This window comes from Saccostrea cucullata, unplaced genomic scaffold (genome assembly GCF_032062105.1).
Source record: "Saccostrea cucullata isolate Sc308-1 unplaced genomic scaffold, CSIRO_AGI_Scuc_v1 ctg30, whole genome shotgun sequence".
NCBI classification, from domain to species: domain Eukaryota; kingdom Metazoa; phylum Mollusca; class Bivalvia; order Ostreida; family Ostreidae; genus Saccostrea; species Saccostrea cuccullata.
In genome coordinates, this window is record NW_026930705.1 from 320,272 (window position 1) to 336,119 (window position 15,848).

The window sequence follows — 15,848 nt, forward strand, 5'->3', positions numbered from 1 at the left end:
AGCGTGACTTTTTGGTGATTAGTCAACTCTTTAGATGGTGTGTGTAAATTTAGGTCCCATGCCAAGCTCCCTGTGTATTCCCAGACACAGGAGTTTCTGTAATGTGCACTGTTGTTCTTAGATGTTTTAACATTGTATAATTGTTGTGTGTATCTGGATATCCTGAGAATAGTCCTAATGGTTCTGAACAAACAACAACTCCCAGAACACTGACATTGTTAAAATATTTCAAAATACCAACAGACCAGCAGTATGGCCTTGAAATTAATTGCAAAGGTTTGTAAAATGAAATATTTTCATATTATTTTAATTTGTGTCAATTACTTATACATTTATTTTTTTATTTTCACATTGTATTGCATAATGCCATGAAGTATTACAAACTTCAAGTTTGACAAACTAGCTGTGCAGTCACTGTATACATGATAAACATACTTAATTTTCTGTTTCAACATCAGCAACTAGAGGAACTGTATCAGGAAATTCCAGAAGACTGTGGCTTTACAGCGGGTCCCCTGGAAGATGACAGTAAGTACTTACATGATTTATGGACAACAATTTTCTTGGAATACTTTACAGTTACAGTCAAACCTCTGTATCTGGAACTCAGTGAGACCTTGTGAAACTTTAATGAGATATACAAGAATCAAAATAATGAGGGTTAAAAAAAAATTATTAGAAAAGCTCATCCGACAGTTGAGCTAAAAAAAAATGATTGGGGCTGTCAACTAACTTCAATATATATGCATTATTCAAGATATCAATAGTTATGAACTTTAACTGTACTTGCTTACCAAGTCCCTTCCGAGGCTCTTTTACTTCCATGCTGGTCGGTCTGTGCATGTACCCAACTCTGAATCAGGCCCTATGGACAATGTTTCTCTTTTAATAGATCTTGTCCTATTACCTTTCAATCTTTTAAGTTGGTGTCCATCTCAATGCATGCAACCCATGGAATGGAATTTTGTTGTAATCTGCGTATGTGGCCTATCTACTGGCATGTTCTTAATTTCATGAGACATGGGAGTGGTGTAGTCCTTTGTTACAACTCTTCATTCAAATTTACCAGTAATAAATTCCTTTTATTAAAAGTGATTTAAACCAGAGGCCAATGAGCCACAGTACTCCGTGGGCAATACAGTTCTTCTACATTAGTTTTTTTCCCTCTTAAAAAAATTTAATATGTAAAACTTAGATTAACATAAGAATACAGTAAATGTTTTCAGTGAAGTGCAAGGGATGAACAATTTTGATTGATTATGAACTTATTTAAGAAAATCCCTTCTTTGGAAGGATGAAAAACTTTTTAAGAATGTTCATAATATATCTGTGTTTTACTGTATGACAGAGAAGTCTGTAAAAATCTTTTTCCAAGTAACATCAAAGTCATGATAAATCTTGCCGGGGGGAGGCAAGCACACATTTTCTCAAGATTGCCCCACCTTCACTTTTTGCATCATTTTTTTCAGTGCTCCATTGGGAGGCCTCCATCATAGGACCAGTAAGTCTGTTTGACAAATCTATATAAAATGAAATTCCTTTTACCCCATAAACCTTGTTCTTGATGCTTGAAATGTATTTGCATTAAATTCACCAGCTGTGATTTGTTTATTTGCAGGAGGACAGTCCATACAAGGGAGGAAGATTTTGGTTACGAGTTGACTTCACAGCAGACTACCCCTTTCGACCTCCAAAAGTACAATTATCAACAGTAAATCATAAATTCGTATTTAAAAACTCACTGCATAGTGATAGTTATCATGGACTCCCTTTTATTTACAGATATTTTTCCTGACAAAAGTGTTCCATCCTAATGTGGAGCCTGATGGTAAAATCTGTGTTGACTTTTTACAAGAAGAGTGGAAACCATCTTATACCATTGGTTACAGTAAGATCACTTGTGATTTTTTTTACTTATGTACATATAGTAAAGAGAATCTGTCAAAATTATTTATGTCTTTTGGTAATTTGCATGCCAAAAAGGGGAATGGTGTGAATTCCTTACGTAAATGTTACATTTAATTACTGTATTTAAGAGTTATGTCCCTTAATTAAAAGATGTATCAACATTTACAAAAATATCAAAATGGAATAATAAAAAATTTATCTGCCGAAAAACTTTCAAATAAGCAATTATGAAATATTCAAATATACTTTTTTATTTGTGGTCATGCAAATTCACTGCACCTTGACCAAACTTGTCATTACCATATTTTTACTATTTGTATAAAACCATCTTTATTATTCTTCATCAAAATCTGATTTCAGTTTTAATGGCCATTTGCTCTCTCTTACTGCATCCTAATCCGGAGAACCCTGCCTCTGAGGAGGCTGCTAACATGTATATCAGTGACCCGGAACAATTTAACAAGACCGCAGAGGAGTGGACTAAGCTACATGCCCCCCTTGATGTCTGACCACAGGCCATCTTAGTTTACCATTGCCATAACACAAGACACTTTTACGTTTTGACTTGTATTTCAATGTTATACATGAATCAGTTATTGGACAATTGCTATAAACTAGCTGCAGAACTGTAGCTCTCCAATAAAATCTGTATTGACAGACAGGAATGTAGCTCTCCGAAAAAATCTGTATTGACAGACAGGAGAGCTACAGTGCCATCCATTGAAAAAACTGTATATTTATTGTGCACAGAAAAGTGCGCTCGGTTCTTGGTTAATTCTTCCAAGTTCGTACCTCAATTGCAAAAAAGCTAGATTTAAAAAAAGTCCTTACTCCTCTATCAAGTACTTTCGTAGTTTACATCAGTACGAAGCACCTTGGACCGAATTATCTTGCAAACCAAAATGGCAGATTAAATAGGCGAAATTTTCGATGATATCAATTTCAGGGCCAGGAGGGATATTATAAACAATTACTGGGTAAGGAATGTTTTGTTGTGGAAACAGTGAAAGAATATGTTAGGAACACACAGTTGGTAATATTTTGAGATGACAGTTTTAAAAATATGGAGAAATACATTGTAAATCGAGAAACGGCACACTTTTTTGTGCGTAATAAATATACAGTTTTTTCAGTGGGTGGCACTGTAGCTCTCTGGTCTGTCCAAAAAAAAAAAAGAAAATCAGAGAGCAACAGTTCTGCAGCTAGCAATACATATGATTAAACAGATTCACTATTGTGTTGTACCTTTGCAAGGCATTGTATATTTCATGAGTTATTATTTATTTATGTACTTAATTGTTGAAATTATGATTAAACTTTTATACTTCAAAGCCAAGTTGTAGTTAATTCAAAATCAAGTCAATCCAATATGAATACCTGTACATATACATTTTCTTTAATTTCATTTTGGTCTTTCAATATTAATGAATAGTAAAGTCTTCTTTGATTCAGTGTTGAAAACCCACAGTTGGTCTCTCTTCTTTTAGGATGTCTTTGATTGTTTATTTAAATAATTAGATTTGTTTCAAAGTGAGGGAAAACATTCATCTGTTATAATTTTAAATACTTGTACATGCTTGTAATTCATTCAATGAAAAAGCCAGAACTGTCCATCCTTTTCTTAAAATAGACATCACACAGTATATGACTAGTCTAGGATATTTTATCATTTTATACAGGTGTGACAGGATGCCTATTCCCCTATGGCACCTGATCCCCCCTCTGATATGATCAGGTCTGTGTGTGCTCTGCTCCTGATTTGTATCGACTTAGTGGACTCTTGAGCTCGACTACTGATTGTCATCTCCATAACTAATGGTCAACATACAATGGACACTAGAGGCCCAATTCTATCATCTACCAACTTTGTGAGCAATATGAAAAATCAGCAAAGAGAACAGTCTTACTTTGTAGTCATGTTTATAATACCCTATACAATGATGTGTTATGTACATACACTTTATTACACATTGTATACCCAACTGTGAATCAGTCAATTTCATATACTGTTGATTTAACGCAATCATGTGACATATCACCACACTGGTTTTCTGAATCCATATCTACACCCTCTGAGACTGATGAGATAGTACGCAAATAAAGTATCATGTATTTCTCTTTTAGTAGATCTAATTGCTTTCCATTACAAGTCAGACAGGATTATTCTATAATTAGACATGGGTGTGTATGGCACCATAACATAATGTATCCTGCCCCTAATAGAAATCTTGAAATTTCATTGGTCAAGAAGAATAATGTATTATGCTGCCTAACAAGCTTACCGGGGTACATCTCTGACATCCAATACAGATTTTTTTCAAAGACTCCATATGTTGCAGTTTTAATTTCTGTCTTAGGACAAGTATATAAAAAGTTATATTAAAGCCACATAAAATAACATAAAGGAGGCTGAACAAAATTTATTACATTTTAAAATTATACCACACAACATACTGAATTAATTGTGTATGAAATGAAAACTTTTTCGTCAGCTGAAAAAAGTCTTTATAGTGAATTAAAAAATGAGGACGAAATTCAAATTGTTAGCAAATGAAAAGTATTATTAATACAGATTGGTCTCGATTTAAAACTCTCTTCTGTGGTATTGGTCTGGGTCATAGTATGAGGTCACCACGACACGATTAGAGAACTTTCTCCCAGTCAAAGCCTGCTGTGCTTTCTGACAGTCGATGATAGAATTAAACTCCACAAAAATCTATAAACAACAGAAAAGTAATGTAAATTGTACAATATGGTATGTTTTTTAAAGTATTAGTATGGATTTAATTTGAAAGAAATTTTGATTAATGGGTCATTATTTAGTGGTCAATATTTATAATGGCTGAATCATTATATTCAGTGCAGTGTTTGCTAGGTCATAGCAAACCATAGTGATAATTGCTGTAATCAGTTCTTGTTGGATCATTATTGAGTTTTAGAATCCTTTATGCCAAGTTTGGTTGACACTTTGTCCAACGGTTTTAGAGAAGTTGAAATGTGAAAAATTAGACATAATGCACTGATTAATTGCCTATAAAAGAATGCAGCATAATTTTTTTTTCAAAATTTAATACAATTTGAAATAAAATTAAAATACTGCACCTTTCCACACCCTGGAACTTCCACCCCTTTGATAGGTCTTGGGACTTCAATGCTTCGCACCACTCCATATTTCGAGCACTCCTCTTTAACGTCTTCCAAAATGTCTTTAAAAAATCATCATTAAAGGTATTACTAAAATCATCGCAGTCACTTTGTAATCTTTAATTACTTATCATATTTCAATACAGTAAAACTCGGTTATAAAAAAAGTCACTTGGATCTATGAAATTACTTTGCTATATCCGTAATTCATTATATCCGTATAAGAAATACATTAAATTTATTTAGCTGGGGATCCCAGATAACTTAGCTATATCCGTGAAATTGCAATATCCGTGTTCGTACTAACCAAGTTTTATTGTAATAATAGGTAAACTCTTTGTTGTAGACAACATTAAAGTAAGTGTGATGTAGGTGTTCCTACCTTCATATTCCTCCTCATCCTCCAGCTCCTCGGGGACGATCATGTTCATCAGACACAAAACCTCTGTAGGAGGACCCGCTCCCTGGTTCAGGTTCAAACCAGGAATCTGGAGCTGAACCGGCTACAATACAAGATAGCCTCATACACAAACAAACCAAGAATAGAATACACAATATACACAAAAGAGCTTCAAAGTTTTATTCAATTCTGAAGTGAGGTCTTATGAAGAATCATCTATTTTTTTCATGTTTACAAACTCTAAATCAATTCTCTTTTTCGATGAATATGAAAAGTTGTACTACTTTCATTCTCATAAAAAGAGTAATAAACAAATTAGGTTCCCACAAATAAAATCAAATTTACTGTAATACAGAAATGCTAAGCTATTACAAGCACTTGAATAATTATAAAACTTACCACTTGAGAGTTCTTTGCACCTAAACTGGCTCTTTGTACAATTAATTTTTTATCTCCTAGCTGCATACCATTCAGCCCTGCACAGCCCTGTTAAAAAATATTTATACAGCAGATGTACATCAAGTTATGCATGGTTAGTGAAGCTTGGGGTACACCAGCATTCTTTACAGAGAACATCCACATCTTATAATGCAGGTTCTTTCTATGCAAGTTCCTTATTACCAGACACAAGCTTCATAACAAATTGAACCCTGTGTTGATTGATTTGTTTTGCAGATATTAGTGTAAACAGTTTGTAAACTGACAAACCTGGTCTGTGACATTGGGGTCTACATATTCACAGAAGGCGTATCCCTTAGACAAGCCTGTGGCACTGTCTTTTACCAGGTTAAAGGCCTTCAATGGTCCAAAGGAGGTCAGCAATTCCTTCACCTACAAAAAAACTACTCCTTTCAGCTCAAGAAGTCAACAATTTATTTCAAATATTTTTAAAAATGTTTTCTTTAATTGAACTTTATTTTTTTTAATTTCATTCAATAAAGTGACAATCTTACCTGTTGCAAATTGCACATCTGAAGATCCTATACTAAATGAGTAAATTCCCCCAGAAAATACATTATCTAATTTGCCAGTTTTCAACCAATTTAACCTGCCCATCCCATCAAAGCTCCATTTCCCAATTTTTCTGGTTGTAAACCACTCAAAACAGAAAAACCTTCTCTTTAAATTTCTGAGTACCATGACTCACTTTTTCTGAGTCAACTGATCTAAACATCTCTTTTGTCAGAATCAAATTCTGTCTGTGTTGTTAAACACCTAATTGTTCCTCCACTTTTTACCTTTATACTGGGTTTTCTAGGGGATCTACCTTTATTCAAACTAACACCCCACAGATCACATACAAACCAAGCAGTCTCTCCCACTATAATGAAGACTTGCCTTTTGTTGCTGATGTGCTTAATTAACCATGGGAGGAGCAACCTCTTCCCCTAGGCTAGGGAACAAAGAGGGGAAGAAAAATAAAACTCTTATCAGTCACGTCATACATGTACATGTTAACAACTGTCAGAAATTTCTATCTTATTATTTCTTTGAAAATTTGACTAATTTTAACAAATTTAGAATACATTAACATATAACCATTTACAGAAAAATCTGCCAAAATAAATAATTCTTTTTACCAAAGCTGAAAAAGAATCCCTGCAAGAAATTGCTGAAAAGAAAATTTTGACTGCTTCTAGGGACTGAAAAAGAAAACCCTTTTCCCACCCACAAGGATTTCCCCGGGGCTTTAAATTTCATTTAATAAAGTCTAATTAAAAAAAAAATCTAGGTATGGATGGGAAACTTGGCTGAAAAAATAGATGGGAATTTTCTGACAGCACGGCAACCTTTTGTAGAAAGTCCAGTCCGCTCAGGACCATAAACAGGTCACCTACGAAAAATTTAAAATGGTGACCTACAAACATTACCTGCAAACAGAGACAAGTCTTTTCTATCTTTTGTTAAGCTTTATACCTGATCCTCATTCAGATAGTTGGGCAGTCCACCAATGAAGATTTTGTGTGGTGAGTCCTGTACCACAGTAGATACCACTCCTGTTAACAAAAAACAACAATTTAATATCAGGCCATCGACTCTGATAATATTTTAAATTACGAACATACAAGTATGAAAAAATATATGTAACCCTAAAGACTTAAATCTGTACACAAGGGCAAGCACTTCTCCGTATTAGAAAAGAGATCATTACTTATAATTACAATGCATTTGCTGTATGTCTAGGAGTAGAACAGATTTTGCAAGACATAATGAATATTCAAAATAATTAAACTTAGAAACAACTCCAGAACCATTCAGTAGAAAATGGAACAAGACTTTAAAATCTTTCGGTAAAACTAATATCACTCCTACTGGGTTGTGGTTAACCACTCGCCCACTCGCCAATGCGATTAAAATTTCAAGTGGGCGATGAAGAAATTAAAATTTGATCGCCCGCATGGCGAGCGTCTTGTTCCCGGAACATGACCGTGCTTTGTTTGTATTTTTATAATCCACTTCCTTTTTTCATAACAAACACTACGCTAACCATGACTTTTGGTGTCGTGTGCAAACTATTACATTTGTATACGATACAAGCACTTGCGTGACCTAGACGTATGCCCTAGTGAAACCAATAATGTGGCGGTTTAGAAAAGCAGCATTTTCAAATATATTGTTGATGAGGTATGTGGGCCCGTAAATCACATTGTGGGCCCCTAAACTTTGAAAAGTAAGGGGCCCACATGGCTCCTAGGATGTAAATGGTTAACCACAACCCTGTCCTAAATCATCTATGTGTACTAGATTTAGTTCATAAAATAGCCAAGAAAACCAAGATATCCTTAAACCTTGTATGGTTTGCTGCAGTTTTTCTTGTAGTTTATCCATGACTATTTTGTTTATACTATTTATCTGAACTACACATGTAAGTCCTTCTTTTCCAAGAATATTGTCAATCCATAAAATATAAAAATATTCTTTAAAGCTAACGTAAAGAATACCTGGCACATTGACGGAGGGGGTTTCTGCCATTCCCGGGAGGGGCTGGTAATCTCGGGGGCGTCTGATTTTTAATGACTGACCCTGGAAGTTGATACCATCAAAAGCCATGGCCTGGGTAGTTTCATCCACAGAGCGGAACTGAAATCATCAAAAACTGACATATAAAGACCTGTCTATCCTTTTTATTGCAGCGGTCTAACCTAAACACTAATTTTGGTAGATCTTCAGAGACAGAGGCATAAATAAAGGTGCATTATTCTTCGTAAGAAAAATACTGACATAAATCCTTTGTTCTGAAAATATACACATTTTGTGTGATACCACAGGCCACACACACCAGCTTAAAAGCTGGATCTTTAGAAAAGGTGAAAACAGGATAAATTTTCTTAATTTTTTAGACCATCAAATATGTCATCATTTGAGCATAATATGTAAAATGTATAACATTTATTAGTAAAGCTTCAAATTCTTCAAGAGACTTGAAGCAGATCTTGTCTTAGTATGCAATATTAATAAATTAAAAAACATGATTTTCATACCCCCCCCCAAAGTTTTCAGCATAACCATAAGATGTGTAGATTTATTGGCATAAAAGTGTTAATGTGATAAAAAGCAGAAGAAACACACCAAAAAATTGAAAACCAGAGAGTAGGCAGATCTGTACACGATTTTTTGAAGAATAAATTGAATAATGTACTGATCGAATATGAATTAAACAGTGATCACTTAATTCTTTTGCTTAATAAATGCCATGAAACCAACCTCCAAGAAGGCAAAGTTCTTGTCCAGGTTGATCTGGACAGCAATGACCGGACTTCCTTCAGCCTGAGCTAATCCTGTCATCTTCATTTGGTGATTAAAGAAATCCATCATGGCTTCCTAAAATACAAAGATTAAGCATTCATCCCTGACAGTACATAAATATAGTTTCATTTTCTAATCAATTTCTCAATTTCTTTCAACCAGACCAGCTGATAGATACCTCAGTAACACCAAATGGTATGTTGCCCACATACAATCGTCTAGCTTGTCGGCTGATGGCACTGCCAGCAAAGGGAACTGTTGTATTAGTCAGGGCTACATTCGGAACAGATATAGCCTGTGGAATTTGGCCAGCACCTACAATCACATGAAAATACAATATCTATAGGCTACTGAACTATGACATGTTTTAAATTCACATCTTTAAATAAAGCTGTTTCTTTGATTTAACAAAATTGTATGAACTTCTCACTTTGCATAGCTTTATACTGCATTGGTGACATATGTTCAAACCCGGCAGGGGGGACATCCCAGTACTTGTAAGGCTTCTTCCTCTTTCTGCCACGCTCCCTTGATCGACTGAAATAAATGTATTTTTAGAAAAATTCAGCAGAAGTTCTTCCTCAGATATATGTGTGAATAAATCCTAATTATTTATATTTTACCTTCTTGATCTTCGCTTTCTTTCTCTATCCTTAGATCTGGATCTTTTCTTTTCTCGACTTCGTGACCTCCGACCTCTGGAACGTGACCTTGAGCGTCTTCTGTTGCTGCCTTTGTCTTTTTCAATCTCTGCTAGAAACAAGAAAAAAATAATGTTCAGCAACTATAAAACTTTCTGTTTAGTATATAACACAACAATTCACAAAACTTAAGACAAAGTGTTTCTGTGTGTTTATATAATACAAAAGAAACAATTACTTTCAAAAACAAGGAAGACAAAACAATCTGGCTGTAACTCTGAGGAATGTGCTTCTGCAGAATGTGGGTATGGATAATAACAACTTAATCCCCGCCCCCTATCTAGACACTTTGTTAGCATAACTTTTCAGATTTTTTTCTTTCAGAGACTCAAGGTTTTGAAGACTTTCAATGTATTGGTAAAATGCTAACTTGTCCAGTGGGACAAGTCTACTTACTTTTACTAGTCTGAAGGCATTTTCATGGACCCATAATCTCGGTGAGATTGGAAGGGACTAAAATTTTGGTCTGGCAACCACTACCTATCTCAGAGCAATCCCATATGTAACTCATTTTTTTCCCCCCGACTTCGACCTCTCATTTCAATCAATACGGGCTGAAATGAATTAGCTGCCTGCTTCAACTTTTTCCTTGAACATCCCTTTAAGTTTTTATCACTATAAAACAAACAATAGTCTGCTTTGAATAATTCATTCTACTTCTATTTCTTATAGGAATGATCTATGATCTTGAAACTAGCAGTCTAAGCCAGGGCAAAAATCCCCAAGTCACGATGTATGGGATTGCTCTGAGATTGGTAGTGGACGCCTGACCAAAATTTAATCCCTACCAATCTCACTGAGATTAATGGGGGAAAAAAGGTAAAAATGAATACTTTGTAATGGGTAATTAAAAATTAATTGTAACAATGTATCAGTCCAAAATATACTTTCTCCCACTTTTCTTAGAGAATGGACAAGATGCCAAATCTGTGTAAAAAATAAATCCTTGCAAACCACACTGTACTACTGTCTGTAGTTTCTTCTTCCATAAGCTGTTAAGGGTCACTGATATGGCATTACTCTCTCTTGGTTAAAAAATGTGTGCAAGAGTCTACACCTCTATTTAAAATTTAAAAACGGATAGTCATGATAGTCCTACTCCTAGTTTACATTAAAATTCTCTCCTAAATCTGAAGCATATCCAATTACTGGACAGAGGTCAAAATAAGTTGTGTATTTGCCTATTTGGAGTTGGAGGTTTTTTTTTTTGTTTTTTTTTTTAACTAGGACCTATTTTCAATTTATTTATGAAAATCCATGTTCTTGATTTGAAGCTGTTTGATTAAAACGCAGAAATTGAATAGACTGTTATTCCAAACAGAATGATGGGTAACATGCCAGAATGATGTATATTTAAACATAGCAAAAAGGAAAACACGCTTTTGTTTTGAAAATGGAATATTGAACGGGAAGTATCGGTTTGTTTCACTCTAAGTCCCTTATCAAAATTTGCATGAAGTCATTCTTTTATTTTGGATTACAAAAAACAATATTTATGACACTAACCAGACCGATTTTCTGCGAGCTGACGCTCAAAATCTTGGAAGTCGTTATCACTCATTGCGTCCTTGTTCTAAACAAAATGGCGTGGCCTGTTCCGGAAGCGCGTTGGTAAATAAAAAAACAAGGTTCGGCAAGATCAATCCGTATATTCCCGGTTAATAGTATGGAACACCAAATGGGTCATGTGGAAACTATACATTTTTTTTGGGGGGGGGGAGATAGAGTGATAAAAGATTACCAGGAGAGAGAGTGATAAAGATTACCAGGTAAGTGAATTCCAGTTTGATCAAAACTAGCATACTGTATGAAACAAGTGCCTTGATTTACCTACCTTGTCATTGATCATTTGATACAACTTTTTCTATATCGATAGGTATCACGATATTTGCAAAATTAATTGCTTATAAAATTGTTTTTGCATAGAAATAAACAAATTATTTCTTTGCAAATAAGAATAATTTATTCAAAATAGTTGTTAATATATTGTAAACCAAAAATATTTTACTCAAGTGGTGTAAATTATTATTTATTTTACATCTATATTTATATTTATCTTATTTACTTTATATATTAAACCCCAAATGTTTAATAAACAAAGAAAAATAGATGTAAGATTTTTGGGGGCGATATTTCGATATTTCTTCATATGTATCGATATGCGTATCATCCTCACATGTATCACGATATATCGATATCTCGATATATCGTCCCAGCCCTATAAAAAACATTCCAATTACACATACCAGTACATTGTACTTTGAAGTAAAAAATCAAAAAGATGCTCGAGTTCCTGATTGACACTGTGGTTTTTGGAGACTAGGTCTTCCAACAACCTATTGGAATTCCCATGGGTTCCAACTTTTCTTCGTTATTAGCAGACTTGTATACATATAAAACATAATTTGTTTAAAGTCTTATATGTGAAAAGAAGAAAATACTTGCAGTGGCCCTCATCTAGACATTTAGATACATCCACAATACAACAATGGTTATTTCCATTCTCATGTCCACATATATCCCCATGACCTTGTAATGAAAGATACCAGAGTCTAACAAATCCATTTCATATTTGGATATTAAACTAGAAGAATATGTAAATGGTACATGTAATCTAACAACAAAGCTGATGACTAAGCTTCAAATCGTCAACTTCCCCTACTTATGCAGCAATTTACCCTTATCACCTCAGGATTGGTTTATTTCTCTCAGGTGATTCAACATGCAAGAGCTAAAACCAGGTAAGTTATTGACAAACAAGTCGATGAACCAATATCAACAGACTCATTTTAAGTTATCATTTTGTAAGATCTTTGGTAGAAACAATGACTTTGTCAGCAAATACAATCCATCTATAAACATCAGCTTTAAGTAGCAAATTCTTTGTGGATCACTGAAAAATAAGGAGCTCAACTAAATTCAATAATTTTTTAAAATTTTTATTTTCACAGATGGAACGTTCTCAGTGATATTGAATGTCCAATGGTTTCACAATCTAGTTCCAGTTCTCAGCGGCGGTGCCACCCCATTCTGGAGCACCAGGAGTGGGGGCGGGGCCAGAGGCAGCTGCTGACCAATCATCAGTGGTGGCTGACCAGTCCTTGGTGGTGCCTGAAGGCATGAAGGGCTGAGTCTGGGCTACAGGCATGGCCTCGGAGGCCCAGTCTGTGACCTCCTGGGTTTGCAGTGGCTGTGTGGGGATGTCAGTTGGGGCCCATTGATCCTGACTCTCATCCTTGACAGGTGCTTTTTCAATAGCTCCTTGTTCCTCCTTTTCAGCCTACAATGAAAGAGTGAACATAACTTATCCATCCTCAAATATAATAATGTTCATGCCAAAATAACATTCTCCAAAACAATGTTACTTATTTCTACAAATACTCAACAAACCCTACATATCACTTTTCCATACTAAACGACAAACCAAATACACTTACAGATTTTATTTATATGCATATATTGTAAAAGCAGAAATATTTTGTTGGTGATTATATTTTGTTGGTAACAATTATCAATGAAAATAAATCCCCCAAGAAATTTTTATATGACAATCTATTGAATAGGGCTACCTTTAAAACAATGAAATTAAATGCATTCAAAATCCCACAGAAACTTTATCCCCACAAAAATTTGTGCTTTTACAGTTCATATATTAAATGTTTTAATTTGGTCCTGAATATAATTACCTCCTCTGGGTCTCTGTAGAAGTAGAGATCCACCATTACATCCCAAGGATGGTCACGACTGATGGTTCCACGCAGGCGCAGAACCTCACGAGCCAGCAGCCACCACATCAGACCAACAGAGTGTAAGCCCTTCACAACAAAATCAATCATTCCTCAAGTTATTATTTGTATATTCATAGTAGAATAACTCGGCAGTACAGTAAAATTTGTAATGTTTTACCTTGTTATTGCAGGGAATGGCAATGTCCACATATCTGAGTGGGGAGTCGGTATTGCAGAGAGCAATGACGGGGATGTTGACGTAGGAGGCCTCGGTGACGGGCTGATGGTCAGTACGGGGGTCCGTCACAACCAACAGACGAGGCTCACGGAAAGCAGCCTGTAAACGAAACAAAATTGATCAGTTCACAAAAATATTAAGATTACAATCAAAGGTCTCAGTCCATCTGGATATTTTTTTTGGTACCTGAATCTGATTGGTGAAGGTTCCTGGTGTGAAGCGACCAGCAATAGGTGTGGCCCCAGTGGCAGATGCAAACTTCAGGACGGCACGCTGACCATATGGCCTAGCCGAAATGACACACACATCTGCTGGGTTTTCAATGGCTGCAATGGCACGGGCAGCCAACAACAGTTTCTCCCATGTTTTCCTTAGGTTCAGAATGTAAACACCTGCAAATCACAATACTTGTATATAGATTTATTTACCAACAGGTTAAATCAAAATAATTTTAAAGTCAAATCAAATATTTTTACAGAATGAAACATGACACATTAGTATATACCATCAGGCTTCCTCTTGAAAACATACTGTTCCATCTGATAGTCAACATTAGTGGCTCCTAGATGGGTGTTACAAGCCAAAAACTTTGTAATATCTTCTTCGCCGAGGGCGAGTACATCTAGTCCTCCGGACATCTTAGCAATGATCTGAGTTACGGCGATCACCCTGAATAATAAAACAAACATGAAGAAAACACTTTAAATACAAATATGTTTTGAAATACTGTAGAAGTACTTTTTTCCGCGTGGTATTAATTTACGCTATGTACGCGGTCACAAATTCTCCGCGGAAATTTGTCCAAGCATACTTAATATAAATCAAAGCCATGTAGTGACAGTCTATGAAATCCGCGTAATTTTCTAAACGCAGATTCAACAGAAATTGAGATTCCGCGGAATTATGACCCCGCGGAAAAAAGTATATGTACCTGTATCATGAGAAAACTTTTTCCTTTAAATATGTCTGTGAAAAGTTGGGTACAATTCCCCCCATTGGTAGACACTAGACACATTACAACATGTGTCCATCTTATTGCAGGAGGGTCATCCCTTAGAATTGAAATAGCAAGGGACATTTTAAAAAGTAGAAATGGGTCTGAAGACCCTCCCCTAACAGAGGGTAGAGGGGGAATGCCAGAAGAACTTGGGGATTGCATCATTTTAGGCAGGGAAATTCCCTGGCCCCCATTCCACCATTTGTCAGTCACTCAATGGAGAGTTAAAAGTTTTGATATATACTCAGCACTCAAAACCACTGTTTAACAGTGAGGGGTCTTTATAGTGCCAGCATCTACTGCTACATGAAACCTTAGTTTATACAGTCACACCTTAAGGACCAGTCTCCATGTCAAGGGAAGGATCAACTCCTTTCGCTGCAACTCTACAGCAGAAGCTTTACCACTGCAGGAGACACTTAAGTTATTCTAGTCTGTAATTAAATAATGCAGCTTGGGACCAGGGAGGTATCTAAATTGAGGAAAATCTTCAAATTGATATTCATACAATCATATTAAATATTTCATGGAACAAGATAAATTATCCAAAATACACGAGGATCTACAAAATACTGGTCTGCAGTGCTAAGAAAGGATTTTTATGTGCAGTATTTCTTTCTGTGAACTCAAGATTAATTTTTTTTCCTTCATTAAGACTATTGTCCAAGTTATAGAGATTTTCTTGCATACAGGCAACTAGTACCCCCACATCTTTTACAAAGAATTTAAGGGGGATGGTGACTTTCTCCATATGTAAACTCATTTTCATTAAAATTTAAGGACGGTGTTTCTTTTATTTAAAATAGAAAGTATACTCCATTTCATTATAAACTAGAATAAATACAATGATCTTGATTGAATATCTAGAAAAAGAGGGAAAAACACTCTTTCTCTTACAGTAGCGTGCGATGCCAATGGAGTGGGACAGAAAAAGGAAGCCCAACGTGTTTTGGGGTTTACATATTTCCGGTTGTTGTACTACGAG

General features: G+C 35.4%; 3 protein-coding genes across 3 annotated transcripts; 1 reads left to right on the plus strand and 2 right to left on the minus strand.

The window, feature by feature from the left end:
• The first annotated feature begins 58 nt into the window (after positions 1–58).
• Positions 59–3,239, plus strand: LOC134229728 (ubiquitin-conjugating enzyme E2 D2B-like). The gene is made up of 6 exons (XM_062711508.1): positions 59–276; positions 459–528; positions 1,470–1,501; positions 1,619–1,696; positions 1,783–1,888; positions 2,269–3,239. Exons 1-6 carry the CDS (start codon positions 253–255, stop codon positions 2,415–2,417), a joined length of 459 nt encoding a protein of 152 aa, XP_062567492.1. The 5' UTR covers positions 59–252; the 3' UTR covers positions 2,418–3,239.
• Positions 3,240–4,313: 1,074 nt separating this feature from the next.
• Positions 4,314–11,543, minus strand: LOC134229727 (splicing factor U2AF 50 kDa subunit-like). The gene is made up of 12 exons (XM_062711507.1): positions 11,407–11,543; positions 9,823–9,952; positions 9,630–9,736; positions 9,378–9,514; positions 9,158–9,274; positions 8,395–8,533; positions 7,370–7,449; positions 6,161–6,283; positions 5,852–5,938; positions 5,435–5,555; positions 5,011–5,114; positions 4,314–4,624 (listed from the first exon to the last, which is right to left on the minus strand). Exons 1-12 carry the CDS (start codon positions 11,459–11,461, stop codon positions 4,493–4,495), a joined length of 1,332 nt encoding a protein of 443 aa, XP_062567491.1. The 5' UTR covers positions 11,462–11,543; the 3' UTR covers positions 4,314–4,492.
• A 1,280-nt stretch (positions 11,544–12,823) lies between these two features.
• LOC134229732 (small ribosomal subunit protein uS2-like) lies at positions 12,824–15,842 on the minus strand. Its single transcript, XM_062711515.1, has 6 exons — positions 15,761–15,842; positions 14,372–14,535; positions 14,053–14,258; positions 13,807–13,965; positions 13,587–13,715; positions 12,824–13,180 (listed from the first exon to the last, which is right to left on the minus strand). The coding sequence occupies exons 2-6, from the start codon at positions 14,502–14,504 to the stop codon at positions 12,896–12,898; spliced, it is 912 nt and encodes a 303-aa protein (XP_062567499.1). The 5' UTR covers positions 14,505–14,535; positions 15,761–15,842; the 3' UTR covers positions 12,824–12,895.
• Between the last annotated feature and the right edge of the window lie 6 nt (positions 15,843–15,848).